Below are 21133 nucleotides of genomic sequence, written 5' to 3'. Positions count from 1 at the left end.
AAAAAGTGTTGTTTTTTTTTTTTTTCATTAATTTGTGGCATTGAGCTGCTGTGATGCCTTCTGTAATGTTTGTGTATCCCATTTAATGTAAATGTTCACTTGTTTCACTGGAGAAACTACAGCGTACACACTGTAGTATTGTCTCTCAAAAAAAAACCTCTAGATTCCAAAATAATAAAACTTACTCCAAAGGTTTTAGAAAATGCATGTTGAACTACATAAAGATCCATTGCACTTTGAATATACCAGGTAAACACAATCTGAAGCCATAACAACTTCCTGTTGTTTTAGAAGCAACTTTGACCTTCTTTTCTGTTTGAAAAAATCCAGGTCCAGAAGCCGTTTTGGTCAAGGACGTCCAGCATAAAGCACTTGAGATGACAGAAGGCATATTCCTAGACATCTGACACTGCTCCCCTCTTGAATATCTTCAGAACAATGACTTCTAAATGTTTTTAAGTTATTTATGAATAATTATTCTTACAAGTCACGCAAATCATAATACGAAGAGAAATAGTTAAATTTTATGAAAATTGAATTGTAAATATGATACTTCTTAAATTTGATTTTCTTTTAGTATGATTCTAGACTATATAGGAAACAACTATTTATAAATTTACATAGTTAAGACTCCTAACATTTGTTATCCTTTATTTATTTCCGGGAGAAGAGGCCTAAACTAAGTGTTTGTGAAACCTTTATAAATTAAGGAACACAGCTGATAGTGTGTGCACTGGTGGTAGTGTGTCTTTGGGGCTGTCAGTCTTGGGATAGCTTTGAGACCTGCACTTTGTAGGATGAAATATCCAAGGATGCTGAGTTTGCATGAATATTAAGGAGTGATAGATCTTAAAACTGCATTAAAGTTTCAAGGATTAGGTATTTCAGTACTATGTTGGACAAAAGAGTTAATTTTACAATATTAGTTCAATTTTTATTCTTTTGGTTTTTAACATTTATATTGATCATCTGAGCTGGATTATTATCTTTCTTCTGTGATTAGTGCCATTCTGAATTTGTTAAAGTAACTGTTGATAGTTTCAAGTAAATCATTTCAGTCATATGAGCCACTCACCATACAGTTCTCAGGGCTCTTAAGACCCAACAGTATTTCTATAGCCATTCAAATAGCCCTTTAAGCAGTATGATTGCTAGTTACTTTAGAGATGTCTAAAAAAAATTCCCCAATACATTAAATGGGTAAAAAAATTCCATATATTTGAGAAGAATAAAAATGAAATTCTATTTTCTAGAGCATGTTTTAATTTTTCTAACCAGGCAGAAAGAGTGCTCAGGGAAAATTTTTTTCCAAATCATAAGCATATAATAAATTACATGTTTGGAATTTACTTGTGTAGGTCTGAAAAACCTTAAGATGCACTGTTTCTATTTTTAAATTTTCATTTACATCATAATTGAAATTTCTTAAAATGATCCAAAGAACATGCTTTGATAATGTGTAGCAATTTCTGTTACAACATTGAAATGTTACACTCAGTTTACATGTACAGAAATCATTACTTTCAGTGAGTATTTTAGTTGATAAATGAAGCTGAATGTTACATGTATGGCTTTGCCAAGGTTTTTGAGCTTCTGTTTGGAAGTTTTGTTCCAGTTTATGTTTGCTTCAGCTGTTTGATGCTTTGGAAATAGATTATACTGTTTTTATTTTCAAAAGAAAATGTTTTATAGTATATTTTATGTAAGCCCTGTAAAGTGCCACGTGTTGTTTTAGTTCACTGTTTCTCTAAGAATTCAGGTCTGTACATGTAAACAGTGCTGGGATGGTCACAACTAGAAGAGGAAAATATGCTCTTTTGATTTATAACTATTGATAAAAAGGCAAATTGCCTCACCCTGGGGGATGCTGTACCACTGAATGGAGTTTTACAAACTAGAACTTATCAAATTCTGATTCTTTTCAGAATGTGCTTTTTATTTTTATTTCTGTCTGTCTGCAACACATTGCACAGGTATCACATATATTTCTTGCAAACTCTTTATAGCATTTATTTTGCTAAATACTTTGAGGTTTTACCTTACATTCATTCTGAATTCACATTTCTTTAATTGAAATAAATGTTACTGACAAAATTGTTGGAAACGTCCTTGAACAGAATCATTCCATCTTCTCAGAAGAGGTCTGGGTTGGCTCTCGATTCTGCAAGTTTTGATGGAAAAGTGGCTGCATTACAAGATGAAACTTCTAGGATTGTTTCATTAGGCTGTTCTGGTAAAAATTCAGCAGGACGTTTCAGGTAAAACGCAGCAGAATAAAAGTAATCATATAACAGAGCTGATGCACACTGCACCTTGCTCTCCTTCCTCAGAGTGCTCAGCTGGGCGTTGGAACTGCACTAATTGCCATAGAAGCTGAGGCCGAAGCTCTGTCATGCTCATCTACTAAAGACAAATTTTAACATACAAACCCCAAAATGCCACTTTTGTGCTGTGTTTGGGATTATTTCCTCTGTCAGCCTTTATCTGTCCATTGAGTCACTACTTCACACCTGCAGGACAAAGGCCCTGGGGTACCTGGCCAGTCCAGTTCTAGTAGGCTGCTTCTTGCACTCTCATTTAAAGCTGACCCAGTAACAGCGAAAGAAAATAACAGGATTAATATTCATGCCCTCATGTTAGAGGGATTGAGTTGATTTTACCTTAAAATTCTTCTAAGATGAGAATTTGACATCACTTTTTCTGAAACGTGTGTTGCTACAACTAGTGTGTGTGTGTTGACAAAGATTCTTTGCTTGCCAACTTTTAGTTAGCTTCTGAACCTTCTCTTTTTCCCATTTGTGCACTTCCTTATAAAACCCAGTTAGCAAAGAACCCTACTAAATCAGTTGAACAAGAACCCCACTCCATTTTTGATACTTGGTCAAGTTCATCCTCCACTATTTGCCGGGTGGTAGCTGATTGCCCTTGGCCTGTCTTCAGCAGGCATACTGTTAGGTCAGTTTAGCCAGAATCCTCCACCCCTGATGTTTCCTCTTAGTAATTTTCCATCCACTATTGCCCACCCTGTTCTGTGGCTATAAATTCCCTCTTGCCTGTGTGTATTCAGACCTGAGCACAATCTTTCTGCCACTCAAGACCCCATTTGCAGTGGGCCCTATTCCTAGCACAGTGGTCCTACATAAAGTCATCCTTGCCATGCCTTAACAAGTATTGAATAGCCTTTTTCCTTAACTCTGTGTGTCTGTGTTTAGATAGGAGGCACCTAATATTTTGGTGGTTTCTATGGCATCATCTGAGACTTTTTTAAAAATCATTAAGTGTCTTGCCTTATTTAGACAGAAGAAGTGGCATTTGTAGAAAGAGCAAGACAGGAAAATGCTATTTGCTGAAATGTGGTAGTGACCCATGGCCTTTACACACAGGCTTTGTGAAGGACAGTGCATATGGCACAGTTTTCTAGCAGCTCTCCTTCCAAATTTGAGAAATTGTAAGTATCTTGGCTCTTACTATTTTTCTGTGATAAAAGCAGCTGTTATCAAACCAGAGGTAGTTATAGTTCAAATAGTTGCTATTTGTTGAATACTTAGTTTATGCTGAGGATGGTGCTATTTCTTTGAATGTGTTTTATGTCTTGTGGCCTCATAGTAAAAATCCAGAATTGGGTTATTATTGCAAGGTGTCCGGCGCATAACAAATCTTCCCAGGCAGACGAATCAATTAATTCACAGGCTTTTATTGGGATTCCGCTCCCAGGCGAGGTTCCCCGGTCCCAACAGAGTGGGGGGCCAGGGAAATTGCGTGTCAGAGATTGGGAGGGCTCCATTTACAGATTCAGGGCATGGGGGTTAAAGGTTGAGGCGGGTCTGATCCTCATTGGTTGACCTTTAGACACCCGTAGGGACCTTGACAAGGACTTTTCTTCCCAGGAAGTACAGGTAGAGACTTCTCCATTCCCGGAAGTATAGGCCTTCCTTCTATGCAGATCCCAAAGCTACCAATTATTCTTATTTTATCTTAACTTTATTTTCACTTTACTTGAAAAGCAGAAAGATAGAGACAGAGATCTCCCATCTGCTGTCACTCCCCAAGTGCCTGCAACAGATGGGGCTAGGCCAGGCTGAAGCCAGAAGCCAGGACTCAGTCAGGGTCACCCACAAGGGTGACAGGGACTCTACCACTCAAGCCATCACCTGCTGCCTCCAAGTGTACCCACTAGCAGGAAGCTGAATTGGAAGCGGAGCCAGGACTTGAACCAGGTACTCTGATAAGGGATGTAAGTGTCCTAAGCAGCCCCTTAACCACTGAGGCAGACACCTGCCCCTATATAATTCTCGTAGGGAGAGAAGAAAATTTGGAAAGGTGAAGTAAGCCACACAGGGGGATTAGAAGCTGGGCCTGTCAGCACACTCTAACACCTTCATGAAACAATTTTTCCTTGAATTGTCTGAAACGTTCTCTGTAGAGTGCCTCTCAGCATACTGGCAGCTCCTTCAGACTCAAAGCAAGTGGCCCCCGCTTATTTCCTGCATCCCAGACCTGTTTGTTCAACTACCTGCTTGACATTTGTACTTGGAATACCCTAGGTATCTCTAACTTACCATGATCAAAATAGAACTTGAAAAATATCTTCCCATCTCCCCTCAATCCCAGCTTATTCAAGCCTGTTATTCCCCAGTTCAGTAAATGGTATTACTGCCCACCAAATGTACAATGCAAATATCTAGAAAATATTTCTATTCCTCTCTTTCCTTTACTTCCTACCTCCAGTTCATCAGCAAGTCCCATACCTACTCGTCATCATTCACTTCTCTGTCACTACTGTCCCCACTCCTGGTACTAACATATTTTACATAATGCTACAAAAGCCTCCTAAGTAATTTTCCAACTTTCACTCTACCCTCTAATTTGTTAGGCACTAAGCAACTGTCATGCTTTTAAAAAGTAAATCACACTAATAGCATCCCATAAAAAAAAAAAAAAAATAGCATCCCAGAAAAAAAAAATCCAGTCCCTGTAATGGGTTTTCAAAATCCCACACCTAGCTGCCTCTTGCTTACTGTATTCCAGCCACGGCCTACACATTTCTCTAGTAAGCTAATTCCTGCCTGGCAGTTCCTTCACACTGGCTATCTCCCTCTCTCAAAGATTGTTCTAATTCAGTTTAGTTTGGATGCCTCTTCCTCACCAGAGGCTGTTCCTGTATGCCCAGTATAAAATAGCTACGCCAGTCATTCTTATCACATCGCCATAGTTTATTTCTGCCCACAGCTGACTTTCTTACTCTGACATTTCCCTTTCTCCCTTTGTTGGTTTGCAGTTTGTTTCCCACGCTAGAACATGAGCTCCGCAAGAGCAGAGGCCTGGTCTTCTTGACCACACTGTGTCCCCCACCCCTAGAACAGCAATTAGAGCACCAGGAAACATGGCTCTGCAAGGTCATACTTGTGGGTGCTATCACCAAGATCAGGACCGTCCTCAGCCTAGAATCACTTTAATCACTTCTTAGAGCCTTGACAGCTGTCAGCCTTGTCACCCCCAGTCTGTCTCGCACTGTAGGAAGATGTGCCAGGTAAGTCCGGTGAGTGTGAAACAGGTGAGTTCTGCTGAAATTTGGGTTGAATAGAAAAATAAACTGGCCTCATGACCACCCTTTATTTTATTTATTTATTATTTTTTTTTTTTTTTGACAGGCAGAGTGGACAGTGAGAGAGAGACAGAGAGAAAGGTCTTCCTTTTCCATTGGTTCACCCTCCAATGGCCAGCGCACCGCGCTGATCTGAAGGCAGAAGCCAGGTGCTTCTCCTGGTCTCCCAAGCGGGTGCAGGGCCCAAGCACTTGGGCCATCCTCCACAGCACTCCCTGGCCACAGCAGAGGGCTGGCCTGGAAGAGGGGCAACCGGGACAGAATCCGGCTCCCCGACCGGGACTAGAACCCGGGGTGCCGGCGCCGCAAGGCGGAGGATTAGCCTAGTGAGCTGCGGCGCTGGCCTATTTATTTTTTTAAAAAGATTTTTTTTTATTTGAAAGAGTTACAGAGAAAGGTAGAAACAGAGAGAGATCTTCCATCCGCTGGTTCACTCCCCAGATGGCTGCAACAGCTGGAGCTGTGCCGATCAGGAGCCAGGAGCCTCCTCTGGGTCTCCAACACAGGTGCAGGGGCCCAAGGACATGGGCCATCTTCTTCTGCTTTCCCAGGCCATAGCAGAGAGCTGGATCAGAAGAGGAGCAGCCGGGGGGCTGGCGCTGTGGCGCAGCAGGTTAACGCCCTGGCCTGAAGCACCAGCATCCCATATGGGCGCCAGTTCGAGACCCGGCTGCTCCACTTCCTGTCCAGCTCTCTGCTATGGCCCAGGATAGCAGAAGATGGCCCAAGTCCTTGGGCCCCTGCACCCACATGGGAGACCTGGAAGAAGCTCCTGGTTTTGGATCCACCCAACTCTGGCCATTTCAGCCATTTGGGGAGTGAACCAGAGGATGGAAGACCTCTCTCTCTCTCTATCTCTCTACCTCTGCCTCTCCGTAACTCTGCTTTTGAAATAAATAAATCTTAAAAAAAAAAAAAAAAGGCAATGCAAGTTGGATGGTGGTGATGGTTGCACGACAATGTGGATGCCACTGAATTGGACAAGAAGCTCAATTAACTCCAAGAGGATAAATGCAAAGAGATCCATAAACACACATATTGTAATAAAAATGCTGAAATCAAAGACAAGGAAAATCTTTGAAAGAGCAAGAGAAAGGTGTAATGAGACAGTGTATCCATGGAAACAGAATTCCAGTACAATCAATGGTTAACTTCTCATTAGGAGGAGGACAAGAAAACAGTGGAATAGCATTCAAAGTGCTTAAAGAAAATTGTCAGCTAAGAATTCTGTATTCAGGGGGTGGGTGCTATGGCATAACAGGTAAATCTGTCACCTGCAGTGCCGGCATCCCATATGGGCACCAGTTCGAGTCCTGGCTGCTCCACTTCCAATCCAGCTCTCTGCTATGGCCTGGGAAAGCAGTAGACGATGGCCCAAGTCCTTGGGCCTCTGCACCTGCATGGGAGACCCAGAAGAAGCTCCTGGCTCCTGGCTTCAGATCGGTGCAGCTCTGGCCGTTGTGGCCATCTGGGGAGTGAACCAGCAGATGGAAGACCTCTCTCTCTCTGCCTCTCTTCTCTGTGTGTAACACTGTCTTTCAAATAAATAAATAAATCTTTTAAAAATATTCAGGAGAACACATTTAGCCTAGTGCTTAGGATGTCAGAAATTCTACATCAGAATAATTGGGTTCAGTTCTCAGCTTCAGATCCTGATTCCAGCTTCTCACCAATGCAGACCCTGGAAGGCAACACGGATGGCTCAAGTAGCTGGGTTCCTGCCACGCATATAGGAGACCTGGATTGTGTGTTCCCAGCGCCTGGTTCTGGCCCCAGTCCGGCACTGGCCATTGTGGGCATTTGGGGGGTTAAACCAGCAGATGGGAGTTTTATCTGAAGGTGTGTCTCTGTCTCCCGGTCCCTGCCCACCCTGTTTATTCGTATCTTCCTGAAAAAAAAATTTAAAAGAATACAAGATCTCAACTTTATGCAGTATATAGAAACACACTTTAGATTCAGAGATACAAATGAATTAAAAGATGGGAAAAATTTATCTTATAAACAGCCACCATTAGAAATCTGAAGTGACTATTCTAATACCAAAGTAGGCTGCAAAACAAACCAAAAATGTACTAAAGAGAAGTATTTTAGGGGCTAGTGCTGTTGTTTAAGCTGCCATCTGCAGCTCTGGCATCCTATATGGACACTGGTTCAAGTCCCAGCTGTACCTCTTCTGATCCAGCTCCCTGCTAATTTTGCCTAGAAAAGTAGTGGAAGATGGTCCAAGTTCTTGGGCCCCTGCACCCACATGAAAGTCCTGGAAGAAGCTCCTGGCTCCTGGCTTGGGATCAGCACAGCTCTGGCCGTTGCAGCCATCTGGGGAGTAAACTGCAGATGGAAGACTTTTCTCTTTCTGTTTTTCCTTTTCTCTGTAACTCTGCCTTTTGAATGAATAAATAAATTTTTAAAAAAGAGCAACATTTTATAAAGATAAAAGTCAATCCATGAGGAAGATAGAACAATTATGTGTGACCCTAACAACAAGGCACCAATATTCATGAAGTATAAACTGTATGGGATGAAAGGAGAAAAACATATCAATAGTGGCTACAGGCTTTGATACTAAAGTTTCAGGAATGGATAGACCAGTATGGCAAAATGTAGACAAAGGTTACTTTAACAACACTGAAAAGCAATTAGACCTAATATACCTATAGAACACTCAACAAAGCAGAGTACCCATCCTTCAGGATAGAACATATGCTAAGTCATAAAATAAGCCTTAGTAAACTACAGGTTGGAAATAATGCAGTTCTCCACCCACAATGAAGTTAGAAATAAGAAAATTTTGGAAATACAGATATATAGAACTTGACACAGAGCCTATCATGGGACATGAAAGAAATCACAAGAGAAATTAGAAAAGATTTTGAAATGAGTGAAAAATGAAGACATACCAAAATGTGTGGAATAGGCGAAAGCAGTGCCTACAGAGAAATTTGTAACTGTAAATAACTGTATAAAAAGAATTTCTTAAGAAAGGCTATAGGATGAGCAAGTCAGAAGACCTCAAGTATAACATGAGGACTACAGTTAATAGTGTATTATATTGGCCGGCACCATGGCTAATCCTCTGCCTGCGGCACCGGCACCCTGAGTTCTAGTCCCGGTTGCCCTTCTTCCAGTCCAGCTCTCTGTTGTGGCCCGGGAGGGCAGTGGAGGATGGCCCAAGTGCTTGGGCCCTGCACCCGCATGGGAGACCAGGAGGAAGCACCTGGTTCCTGGCTTTGGATCAGCACGGTGTGCCGGCTGCAACAGCCATTGAGGGTGAACCAATGGAAAAGGAAGACCTTTCTCTCTGTCTCTCTCTCACACTGTCCACTCTGCTTGTCAAAAATTTAAAAAAAAAAAAAAGTGTATTCAGAATCTTTGCTGAATGAGTAGATTATAGTCCTTCTTCCCACGGGGGTCAAAGAGGAATGGGTAACTATGGATTGGAAGCGAAGTAGCCAGGACTTGAACTGGCACTCAGATATGGGATGCAGGTGTCCCAAGCAGCACCTTAACCCACTGTACCACCCCTTAGTGAGCTTAACCTTGAGAATAAGGAGGAAAAGGGAGCAGAGAAAGATTTTTTAAATCTGTAAAAGATTTTTTTTAAATCTGGCCAAAGGAAGGAAGAAAGGAAAAGCTTGTTTGAGACAGGAAAGTGAGGTGGAAAAGCTACTTGCTCAAGAGTAGCACAGGTAGGGGCTGGTGCCATGGCGCAGTAGGCTAATCCTCCGCCTGTGGCGCTGGCATCCCATATGGGCTCCGGTTCTAGTCCTGGCTGCTCCTCTTCCAATCCAGCTCTCTACTGTGGCCTGGGAAAGCAGAAGATGGCCCAAGAGCTTGGGCCCCTGCACCCGCATGGGAGACCCAGAAGAAGCACCTGGCTCCTGGCTTCGGATTGGCACAGCTCCCGCTGTCGCGACCATCTGGGAAGTGAACCAACGGAAGGAAGACCTCTCTCTCTGTCTCTCCCTTTCACTGTCTGTTACTCTACCTCTCAAATAAATAAATAAAATCTTAAAAAAAAAAAAAAAGAGTAGCACAGGTAAAAGGAAGCTGTATGCTGACAACAAGAGCAGACTTGTAAAGGCATTTCAGAGAGCTTTGAGACTGCTCCTCCCACCACAGGCCCGGAGGCCTAGAACAACATATTTCCATGGAAGCCCACAGTTCTTTTCATAGTTGGCCCAGACCTCCTTGGCATTTCCCTGTGTCCAGCTGGCAAGGCATTCTGGGACTTGAGCATTCAGGTGGGCCCGGGTGCAGCTGGTCCTGGCAGCAGACCTCGGCATGGTGCTGGTTTTGTAGGCATGCTGAATGAAAGAGTTATGGGGTTGTAGAAGCTTTCACAGATTCCAAAGAAAGCCTAGGAGGTCAGGTGGGAGGGGTGTGCTACAGGCTGAGAGCCCCTGATAGCATGATTGCTAGTGATGCTGTGGAAGTGAGACCATGGCAGAGACTGCAGAAAGCTAGAGGCGCAAACGACATGAGACACCATCATGGAGAGCTGCAAGCAGTGCGTTGGGAAGGCGTTGGAAGCCGCAGACAGCAGCGTGCAGCCTCAGAGAGCAGCCATGTGACCAGAGACCAGGGAAGCCATGGAGGTGTGGAGGCCTCCACCTAGCTTTCAAAGACTGTTTCAGGCATCCTGGGGGCCTGTGGAGAGACCTGTTGCAGGGGTGGAGCATGGCAGAAAGCACCCCCTAGGGCAACGCCAAGCAGAAATGTGGGGTTTGAGCTGCTGCAGAGTGTCCCCGCCAGGACAGCGCCCAGTGGACCTGCAGAGTTGAGATGCCAGCTGTGGGACTAAAGAATGGCCTGTGCCCATGAGAGCCACAGGGGCAAGACTGCCCCGACACAGTGGAGCCAGGATGCTGAGCGTGGAACTTTAGGATTGAATACTTCCCCTGCTCCTGGTCAGGCTTGCTTTTGTCCAGATAGTCCTTTCTTGTCTTTTTCTTTCTTTCTTTTTTTTTTTAAAGATGTATTTATTTATTTGAAAGGTAGAGTTACAGAGAGGGGGAGGGAAAGATAGAGAGCAAACTTCCATCCCTTGGTCCACTCCCCAGATGGCCACAACAGCCCAAGCTGGGCCAGGCTGAAGCCAGTGGGTCTCCCACATGGGTGGCAGGGTCCCAAGCACTTAGGCCATCTTCCTCTGCCTTCCCAGGTGCATTAGCAGGGAGCTGGATCAGAAATGGAGCAGCCAGGACTTACACTGGTACCTATATGGGATGCTGGCACTGCAGGTGGGGGCTTTACTTGACATGCCACAGCACCAGCCCCCAGGCCTCACTCTTAAATATGACAAATAACCAGGGAATATGAGAAAGAAATAGCATGACAGAGATATAAACAAGATGAACAAAAAAATGATCCAAAAGGAAAAAAAAATCAAGTAACGAAAGAAAACAAAAGATAGTTTTAAGAAGGGCCCTTAAGGGCTGGCACTGTGGGGTAGAAGGTTAAACTGCTGCCTGCAGTACTGGTTGTCCCATATGGGTGCCAGTGGGAGTCCTAGCTGCTCCACTTCCAATCCAGCTCCTTCCCAGTGAGCCTGGGAAAGCAGCAAAAGATGGCCCAAGTCCATGGGCCCCTGCACCCACATGGAAGACCCAGAAGAAAGTCCTGCCTCCTGGCTTCAGATCGGCCCAGTTCTGGCCACTGAGGCCATTTGGGAAGTGAACCAGTGGATGGGAGATCTTTGTTTCTCTCTCTCTCTTTCTCTTCAGCCCTGCCTTTCAAATAAATAAGTAAATCTTTAAAAAATGTATTCTCAGAAAAATTCAAGATTTGTATTCATAAAATAAGTACAAGATGACATTTTTTAAAAAAGAATAGGAAAAAGCCCTTTTGCTTACTGAGAAAATGCAATAATGGGCAAAATTGAGGAAATAACTGAAAATGTAAAAGAAAAATGTTGGCAGGGATCTTTGGTTATTCACATGGAGGTTCAACTCAGGATGTTGAACATCCAACTAACAGGAGTTTCAGAAGATCAGAAGGGAAGATGTCATCAGTGAAATAATTCAAGGAAAATTCTAGAACCAAGAAACAGATTTCTAGCTTGAGAGGAGCCCTCCAAACGCTCCGTCCATTGAATGGAGGGGGAGGGGCAGCCACAGACAGCTGAAAAAGGAATTTCAGTGAGTGAAACATTCCATGAAGACTTAGTTGATAACCTGTGGACATACTTGCCACTGATCTGCATCAGCCTGCAAAAATCACTTTTCTACTTTTTTTTTTCAAAAGGCCTTACATATTTATTACGGAAACAACCCACTAGTCACAGCCGTGATCAAACAGGTCCAGCTGTCCAGACATTGGTGGCATTTCAAGTTGATGTGATTAGGGAGACAGTGACGCGGATCCAGCATAAAGCCGTGTGCCATCCATTCAAGCACCGTTCCTTTTAGAGCCAGCTTGGTTCTTCTCCAGTGTCTCCTCTTGGAGGTACACCTGACTTTATTACCAGTTTTCATCCGAATTCATGGGGGGAATGGAATGTCCTTGCTCATCTATCACCCTTCTTACCCACTCCCTTCGAACTAGACCTTGGGCCTTCACTGGACCACCCAGCTGGCCATCAGCTGAAGATGTGAATACATCTCTGTGAGTGCTGAGTCTGGGAAGACTGAAGACCAGACGGAATGAAATGCATGTTACAGGAAGCCAGCACTGACGGTCTATGTGAATCAGAGAGGCCAGGGACTGTGAGTGGTGTTTTGAATTGGTTATAGTTGAATTTAGAAAAACAAAATACCAATTTTTAAGTAGATTTATAAACCTACTGTATATATAAATATATAAACACAATATAGAAAAAACACATTCTTTTAACTTTCACCTACGCTTGAAAATGGAGACACTTAAAGAAATCTTTAAATATGGGTTCAGTTATATTTCAAGAAGCACTGTGTGCAAACATTGTTGATTGTTGTCCAGCAATCATTCTCTTCTTTCTTTGCTAATGTAACTGCAGTTCTGTTCAGGTATTAAGTGGTCAAGTGCTTTTAAGGAAAGCTGGCCTCTCCCTAGCCCCAGGAGGCTGCTGCAATAAGTCACAGTGATGGAGAGAAATAGATCCAAGTGAATAGGTATAACCTTTCAGGACTCAAGTTGCTTAGGGGGATGACAGAAGAGGAAAGAACAGGATAATGCACCTGTCTCTGGTAGATGATACATGTGAGTATTTACAATAACATTGTGCATAAGTAAGTACACGGAGAAGAATATTCAAGGCATCCCTTGCTGTCCAAACTCAAGACCCAAGAGAACCTCCACTTTGACTATGACCTTGTCTAAACAAGATAAGAGTCAGAGAACTCAAAAGGCTTCCATAGCCTTGGAAACTCATGACTAGAGCATAGGGAGATTACTGATGCCATAGACAGGAGTGTCAATTTGTAAAGTCAACAACAGGAGTCACTGTGCACTTACTCCTCATGTAGGATCTCTGTCCTTAATGTGCTGTACATTGAGATTTAATGCTATAACGAGTACTCAAACAGTATTTTTCACTTGGTGTTTCTATGGGGGTGCAAACTGTTGAAATCTTTACTTAATGTATACTAAACTGATCTTCTGTAAAATAAAAAAGAAATTATCAATTCCCAACTTGACTCTCACTGGGATTAAACATGACAATAGGTCTGATCTGATTTCATCATCATTTAAAAAATCATCTATTATTTTTCACTTTATGTTTCTGTGTGGGAGCAAACTGTTGAAATCTTTACTTAATGTATGCTAAACTGATCTTCTGTAGATAAAGAGAATCGAAAATGAATCTTGATGTGAATGGAAGGGGAGAGGGAGTGGGAAAGGGGAGGGTTGCAGGTGGGAGGGACATTATGGGGGGGAAACCATTGTAATCCATAAGCTGTACTTTGGAAATTTATATTAAATAAAAGTTAAAAAAAAAGAAAAGAAAAAAAAAGACCCAAAGAAATTCAGATTAATTTTCAGATTTGCTATTCAAACTCCTGCTATAGTCTAGTTGGAACTCAGTAACAAGTAGATTTGAATACAAGATCTCTTTAGATTCTTTACCTAAATGCAGAAACTGAAACTCAGCACTGGAGAGTAAGGGTATTTGTAGTATATTGTTGTTTTAAAAAACTTTTGTTTTGAGGCCGGCACTGTGGTATAGCAGGTAAAGCTGCTGCATGCCATGCTGGCATCCCATATGGGCACTGGTTCAAGTCCCAGCTGCTCCTCTTCCGATCCAGCTCTCTGCTATGGCCTGGGAAAGCAATAGAAGATGGCCTAAGTGCTTGGGCCCCTGCACCTGCGTGGGAGACATGGAAGAAGCTCCTGGCTCCTGGCTTCAGATCAGCCCAGCTCCAGCCATTGCAGCCATTTGGGGAGTAAACCAGCAGATGGAAGACCTCTCTCTGTCTCTCTGCCTCTCCCTCTGACTTTCAAATAAATAATAAATAAAAATTTTAACAACCTTTTGCTTTAACCTGTTTCCTTATAATATTTTAGGTTAAAATATTCTTTATTATTATATATGAATTTTATACATATGTCTATTTTAAATTATTCGAGTGGGTAACAGAGAGAGAGAAAAAAAGAGAGAGAAAGAAGCAAGAGCTCCCATCTGCCGGATTACTCTCTAAATCCCTGCAGTGGTTGGGGCTGGGTGGCAGAAACCCAATTACCTGAGCCATTATCTCTGCCTCCCAGAGTGCGCATCAGCAGGAGACTGGCATGAGCAGCTGGAGCCAGCTGTTGAACCTGTGTGGGTCATGGTGTCTTCACTGCTAAGCTAAATGCATTCTGGTTTTTAGTGGTGGGGGGGGGGGGGAAGAACTGTTGATGCTGAAATCTGACCGCATGTTGATATTAATAATGTTAATAAAAGATCAAGACTCAGGGTATATCAGTTTAGGGGTCAAGTCTCCTGTTCCAGCTGACTCCAAGAGGTAACAGTTGTTCAGGTTGCATTTAAGCAGACACTGCTGGTCCATCTTCTGAAATTCCACTAGAGCTTTTTTTTTAAGATTTATTTATATAGCATAGCAGGCAAAGCCTCTGCCTGCAGTTCTGGCATCCCTTAGGAGCACCGGTTCATGTCTGGGCTGCTCCACTTTTTAAAAATATATATTATATTATATTATACTAATTAATAACTATATTAATTAATAATATAATATATTATATTAATATATAAATATATTTTTAATATATATTTTTTGACAGGCAGAGTGGACAGTGAGAGAGAGAAAGGTCTTGCTTCCGTTGGTTCACCCCCCAAATGGCTGCTATGGCCTGCTTGCCAATCCGAAGGCAGGAGCCAGGTGCTTCTCCTGGTCTCCCATGCGGGTGCAGGGCCCAAGGACTTGGGCCATCCTCCACTGCCTTCCCATGCCACAGCAGAGAGCTGGCCTAGAAGAGGGACAACTGGGACAGAATCCGGCGCCCCGACCAGGGCTAGAACCTGGGGTGCCAGTGCCACAGGCGGAGGATTAGCCTAGTGAGCAGCGGTGCCGGCCTGCTCCACTTTTGATCCAGCTCTCTGCTAATGGCCTGGGAAAGCAGTGGAAGATGGCCCAAGTGCTTGGGCCCCTGCACCTGCATGGGAGACCCGGAAGAAGCTTCTGGCTCCTGGCTCTTGACTTTGGATTGGCCCAGCTCCATCTATTGCAGCCATCTGGGGAGTGGAACCAGTGGATGGAAGACCTCTCTGTAACTCTGCCTTTCAGATAAATAAATCTTAAAAAAAAAATCACAAAATGCAGAAATAAACCCTTCAAGGAATCAATTGATGACTGAAGCACCTGGATCCCTGCCAGTCACCTGTGAGGTGGAGTTTGGGCTCCTGACTTTGGCCTGGCCCAGGGCCTAGTGGTTGTAGGTATTTGGGGAATGAACCAGCAGATGGGAGATCTCTCTCCATTTGTGTAGCTCTCCCTCTCCCTCAGGCTTTCAGATGAAAAACATTTTTTCAGTGCAGAAACATGACTGTATCCTTTTCAGTGATGGGTTTCTGTAAGCCTTTAAAAAAATGTTTTCTTTCATCTATTTGAAAAGTGGTGGGGGAAAGAGGGAGGGAGAGAGAGAGAGAATGACTATGAATGAATCTCTTCCACCTGCTAATTCACTTCCCAAATGTCCATAGTCAGGGCTGGGCCAGGACAACACCAGGAGCCAGGAACTCCATCCTGGTCTCCTGTGCAGGTGGCACCTGCTGCCTCCAAGACACATTAACAGGGAGCTGGATCAGAAGCAGAGTAGCCAGGACTGCACCAGGTACTCTGATATGGGATATAACCCACTGGGCCTCCATGCCCTCCCCTGTAAAATTTCTTTTTTTTTTTCTCTTAAGATTGTAGTTATTTAAAAGGCAGAGTTACAGAAGGGGAGGGGGAGGGAGAATCATTCATCGGCTGGTTCATTCCTCAAATGGCCGCCAACAGCCAGGGCTGCTCCAGGCGGAAGCCAGGAGCTTCTTCCAGGACTTCCACATGGGTCTCCCACTTGGGCCATCCTCTGTTGATTTTCCAGGGAGCTGGATCGGAAGTGGAGCAGCCAGGATTCGAACTGGCGCCCATGTGGGTTGCCGGCACTGCAGACAGTGGCTTAACTGGCTGTGCAACAGTGCCAGTCCCAAGATTTAATTATTTATGGCATCAACCAAATGGGGAAAGTCAGGGCATGTTTCTCTTTGCGAATGGCAGGTGGTTTTCTCAAGCTTTTCTGTCTGGCTTTCTCTGAAGTGTGGCCCATGGAGCTTTTAAAAATAGAGCTAACTATTAATCTGTCGACACTCTTGAAGGTCTTTTTTTTTTTTTAATTTCTTATCTAATTCAGTGTGGGTTTTTTTAAGATTTATTTATTTATTTGAAAGAGTTACAGAGAGAGAAGGAGAGGCGCAGAGAGAGAGAGAGAGAGAGAGAGGTCCTCCATATGCTAGTTCACTCCCCAAATGGCCGTAACAGCCAGAGCTGGGCGCATCCTATCCCAGGAGCCAGGAGCTTCTTCTGGTCTCCCACATGCGTGCAGGGGCCCAAGGACTTGGGCCATCTTCTACTGCTTTCCCAGACACAGCAGAGAGCTGGATCAGAAGAGGAGCAGCCAGGACTAGAACCGGAGCCTATATGGGATGCAGGCGCTGCAGGTGGCAGCTTTCCTGCCTGAAGGTCCTTTAAAATCAGCTTCCAACTCAATGTCAAACATTAATTTAAAAAGCTCGCTTTAGACACCTTTGTTGAAGGCCAGCTGATAAATACCCACTGGCGTAATGCGGTGGATTTTGTGAGTTGAGGGCCTCAGGAAGATGCCTTGTTTTTCACCAGAATTCCTCCATTTCAAAACTAGTGCTTCAGGACATTTTCCGACAGCAGGGGGCGCAGCTGCACCCACCTTCTGTGGCGTCTCCTAGGAGCGCAGGCTAACGAGCATGCGCAGCAGATTTCCATGAGGAATCCGCCGAGGCGCGAGCTCTTTGGCGCATGCGTACGCAGTTGTTTCCGAAGAAATCAAGTGAGCCGCTTACAGACGCGAGGTTCGGACGAGGCTTTTCGGAGCATGCGCTGTGGCGTCCGAACGCGCGTGAAGTCAGAATCTTAGATCTTTCCTTGGATTCCAGACTCCTGGAGGGCAGGCTTGGGTGTTCGTTTTATTGCAGGAGTTTTGGCATCTTTTTTCACAGTATTTTTTCCAAATACGAACATAAAATATTTATTGACAGCAACCTACTAGCGAAGTAGACAAGGACTGGGCAATGAGTTCCCTGGAAACTAATTACAGACCTTAAACATTTGAAAAGATTGGCTTCAGTTTTAATAAGAAATGCAAAGTAGAACTACGATTTTTGCTCATCAGTTTGGCAGTGTGCGCTACATGGGAGGAGGTAAGAGCCGTAGGCTCTGAGTTATTCTGGTGGTGAGAGAGCCAAACGTGGCAACCCTTTGTGATTACCAAAATTAGCCTATATTTACACTTTTTTTTTTAAGGGAAAGAGTTTACTGGGGGAAACCCAAAAGACCAGAGGGAAGGGTCGAAGAAGGAAGAAGAGGGAGATGGGGAGCGAGCCACGCCAATCCGAAGCCAGGAGCCAGGTGCTTCCTCCTGGTCTCCCATGCAGGTGCAGGGCCCAAGTACTTGGGCCATCCTCCACTGCCTTTCCGGACCACAGCAGAGAGCTGGACTGGAAGAGGGGCAACCAGAGCAGAATCCAGGAACCAGTCCTCTTGAAACTGCCAGGGGGTGGGCAGGGAAGTAGGAGCAGCAAACCCTATTAGGGTGGGGATGCAGCTGACACTGGTGGTTGGGCCATGTGGTCTCCTGGCTTCCAGCAATGGTGGCAGGGGTCAGAGCCTAGGGTCGTGTCTGGGGTGTAGATAAGACTGCGCCATTTTCCTGGCATTCATCCCTTGTGTTTTTATAAAGCAGGAGTTGTATGGGATTACATTAACCCCAAAAGTCCAGGAGAGGTAGAGGGATAATGATCAGTCTTTAGAGCTAGTTCTTGCTGACATGGGGTGACGAAGTACTCTCTGCTGTCATGGGGCGATGTCTCAAGCCGCTGTCTCCTGGTGGGGAGCCGAGTATATCCCTGTAGCAGCATTTGATTGACTGTCTGGTTGGTGAAGGCCTTGGTTCATTCCATTATCACCTGCTGTAAACACTTAAACAGACACAGTAGTAAAAAAGTCAGGGTGAGAATAGTAACCAATGATCCTATGAGTGGCATTAACCAGGTAATGAGAGGATTGGAAATATGGGGGGTCTCTGGACCCTTGTGAGGACTGTTTGATGGACATGGTCCAAAGCTAATCCCAACCAAGATGGGGAGAAAAGCCACTCATCTTTTGCAGGTGGAGAAATTCTGAAATCATACAGCATTAAGTGGGGGAGAGGACCATCCATACACACAGGTTGGGAGTAGAGCCATTGATGTTAGAGTAGAGGCTATGATTACAAAGGAATCAGGCCTCAGATGGGCTAGAACAAAAGACAGAGTCATCATTGGAAAACCTAAGAAAGCTGCTGTCTAAACCACAACTAAATCTGGTTGAGAGGCAAATAGAAACTGACGGAAGGGGCTGATAACAATCAGGTGGGCTTTAAGGACTTGTCTGTTAGGGGGCCCAGACCTATCTATCTCTTCACATGGGGTACATCTTAAGGGGGGTGTGAACCTCCTTGGGGAAGGCACCTGTTGACTGGCCTGGGAGGAGAGCTGGCCAGGTGAAGGCAGGTGGCAACTCTAACGGGAAATCTACAGCTCTGCCTGCAGTGTTACTCACCCTACTTGGCCACCCCCTCAGCAGTGGTGGTCACTTTGGAAGCTGGGCTGAATGAAGGGCTTTTCAGCTTAGAGCCAGCAAGATCTGCCGCTCTGACCTGGGTGTCCTCCGACGCCAGGGCCATTCAGTTTCCAGTGATCCAACTCTTAACTGGTGCAGCTGCCAGGGCTCTTCATAAGCTGACTTCCGCTGAAACCTGGGCTTTCCACATTGAAAACCAATGCAGTGGCCTGGCCTGTTGGGTCTCCTGGAGGGCAGATCACTGTACAGAGTTCTTCTACACTTTGAGTGAACAACCTGCTTTTGGGAATTTTTCCTACAGATACACTTGCTTGCATGTGAAATGAGGTGGTAAGAGATTATTGTTTGTAACAGCAAAATATGGGAAACTACCCAGGTATCCATCAGAGGACTGCTCTTTTTTTAAAATGGTGGTATGTATGCATGACGTAGCATTATAAAGCAATGAAGAACAAGGAGGTTCCCTATGTATTTCTATGGAAAGAACTCAGGATTTCTTGCTAAGATGAAAAGCCATGGTGCGAACAGTGTTGTAAGGTGTGCCTTTTGTGTGGGGTAGGAGAAGCGAGAGGGTTTGTTCTCTTGTGCCCACATTCTTTCTGGAAATGTGATTGGGCAAGTTCCCCAGCTCGTGCACACTGTGACTGCTGTGGAAACACTGGACTCACCATCTGAGAAAGAACATTCATGATTAACTACAGGCTTGTAGAAAAAGGGACAAGTCATACTGAAGCCCAAATCCATCTCCCTGAACAGAAAGGGGTTGGGTATCTATGGAGTTTTGGCAAAGCAAAGAGACAGAAGACGCTAGGTGCAGAGGCAAAGCCTGGGGTAGTCCTCTGAGCGTGTGCCATGCCCAGTCGTGTCATCTTTGAACACTGTGTGATGTGTCATCGCAGGTGCGCCAGTGTGCTTTACAACGACCCATAAGGTAACTGCTTACACGGAGTCCATCTGTGCAGGCTCCGTGACAAGGTTGGCTGCAGCCAGCTAGGTCGAGTTTTATCAGGGGTGCTGGAAAGAGAGCTCAGCATTTTTTTTTTTTTTTCAAAAGCAGCAGCTGTTGCAAGTTACTATGCAACAGGTGCAACAGGTAGGCAAAGAACTGTTACGGGCTGTTAGTATGTGAGGCACCCACAGGCATCTTGCTGGCAAGCATGGGGAGGAGGATCCTTTCCTCTTCCCAGTTTCAGAAATAACACATGAACCGAATTAATAATCATGGTTTCCTATGGGGTGGGCAGGATGGCAGAGGTAGTGTGAGAGACAGCTCTATTTTTGAATCACGTGAATGTTACCATTTAAAAACAAAAATAAGTAAAACTACAATAACTTTAAAAATTCAGAAACATAGTGTAAAAAGTGAAGTCTCCCATAAATCCACCTTGTAAAGGTAACCACACCTCTAACAGGTATATGTTCTCCCAATATCTTACTTGCTTTAGTCCTGATAGTATTTTTTTAAAAATTACATTACTCACAGAAAACTATGCAATTTATGAGGGGACATAATAGTAAAATTAATCCCTTTGAAGCCATAATCCACATTAAGAAATATAGCATCATTAGTAATATGTATGAAACTCACAATTGCTTCTCTCCCATTCTCCAGTTTTTCCCTTACAGAATTCAGGAAAATTCTGAAAATATTTTTATTGTCTTTATCATTTCACTACTCAAATAATTCTGTTCATGGTTCAGTGGAACTTGATGAAAATTGGTATTGTAGGGGCCGGTGCTGTGGCACAGCGGGGTAGTGCCCTGACCTGAAGTGCCGGCATCCCATATGGGCACTGGTTCTAATCCCGGCAGCTCCACTTCCGATCCAGCTCTCTGCGATGCCCTGGGAAAGCAGTAGAAGATGGCCCAAGTCCTTAGGCCCCTGCACCCACGTGGGAGACCCGGAAGAAGCTCCTGGCTTCGGATCGGTGCACTTAGACCATCTCTCACTGCTTTTCATGGGCACATTAGCAGGGAGCTGGGTTAGAAGAGGAGCTGCTGGGACATGAACCAGCGTGAATGAGATGTCAGCGTTGCAATCCGTGAATCGACCCACTATGCTACAACCCCAGCCCTAAGCACTATTTTGATAAACTACTGAATTTTCTTTTACATGTTTTTACACAGTTTTCTTGGAATATTAAGTTTAATTCACACTCCCACTTGCAGCATGTTTTCATCAGTACTTAAAACTGAAAGACTATATTTTGGGGCCAGTGCTGTGGCATAGCGGGTGAAGCCGCTGCCTGCAGTGCCA

The 21133-nt window shown here is 44.3% G+C and overlaps 1 protein-coding gene across 10 annotated transcripts in view; it reads left to right on the top strand.

The window, feature by feature from the left end:
• SANBR (SANT and BTB domain regulator of CSR) overlaps positions 1-2094 on the top strand; it is a 73479-nt gene extending 71385 nt beyond the window's left edge. For all 10 annotated transcript variants that reach the window (XM_008254366.5, XM_002709853.6, XM_070069084.2 and 7 more), the window contains one exon: positions 331-2094. In XM_008254366.5, coding sequence (XP_008252588.3) covers positions 331-367 — 37 coding nt within the window. In that variant the 3' untranslated portion in view covers positions 368-2094. The remainder of the gene's footprint in view (positions 1-330) is intronic.
• The last annotated feature ends 19039 nt before the right edge of the window (positions 2095-21133 follow it).

Source organism: Oryctolagus cuniculus, chromosome 2 (genome assembly GCF_051225735.1).
Source record: "Oryctolagus cuniculus isolate XC-2025 breed Fujian yellow rabbit chromosome 2, ASM5122573v1, whole genome shotgun sequence".
Classification (NCBI taxonomy): Eukaryota; Metazoa; Chordata; class Mammalia; order Lagomorpha; family Leporidae; genus Oryctolagus; species Oryctolagus cuniculus.
This window is presented reverse-complemented; position numbering and strand designations above follow the sequence as displayed.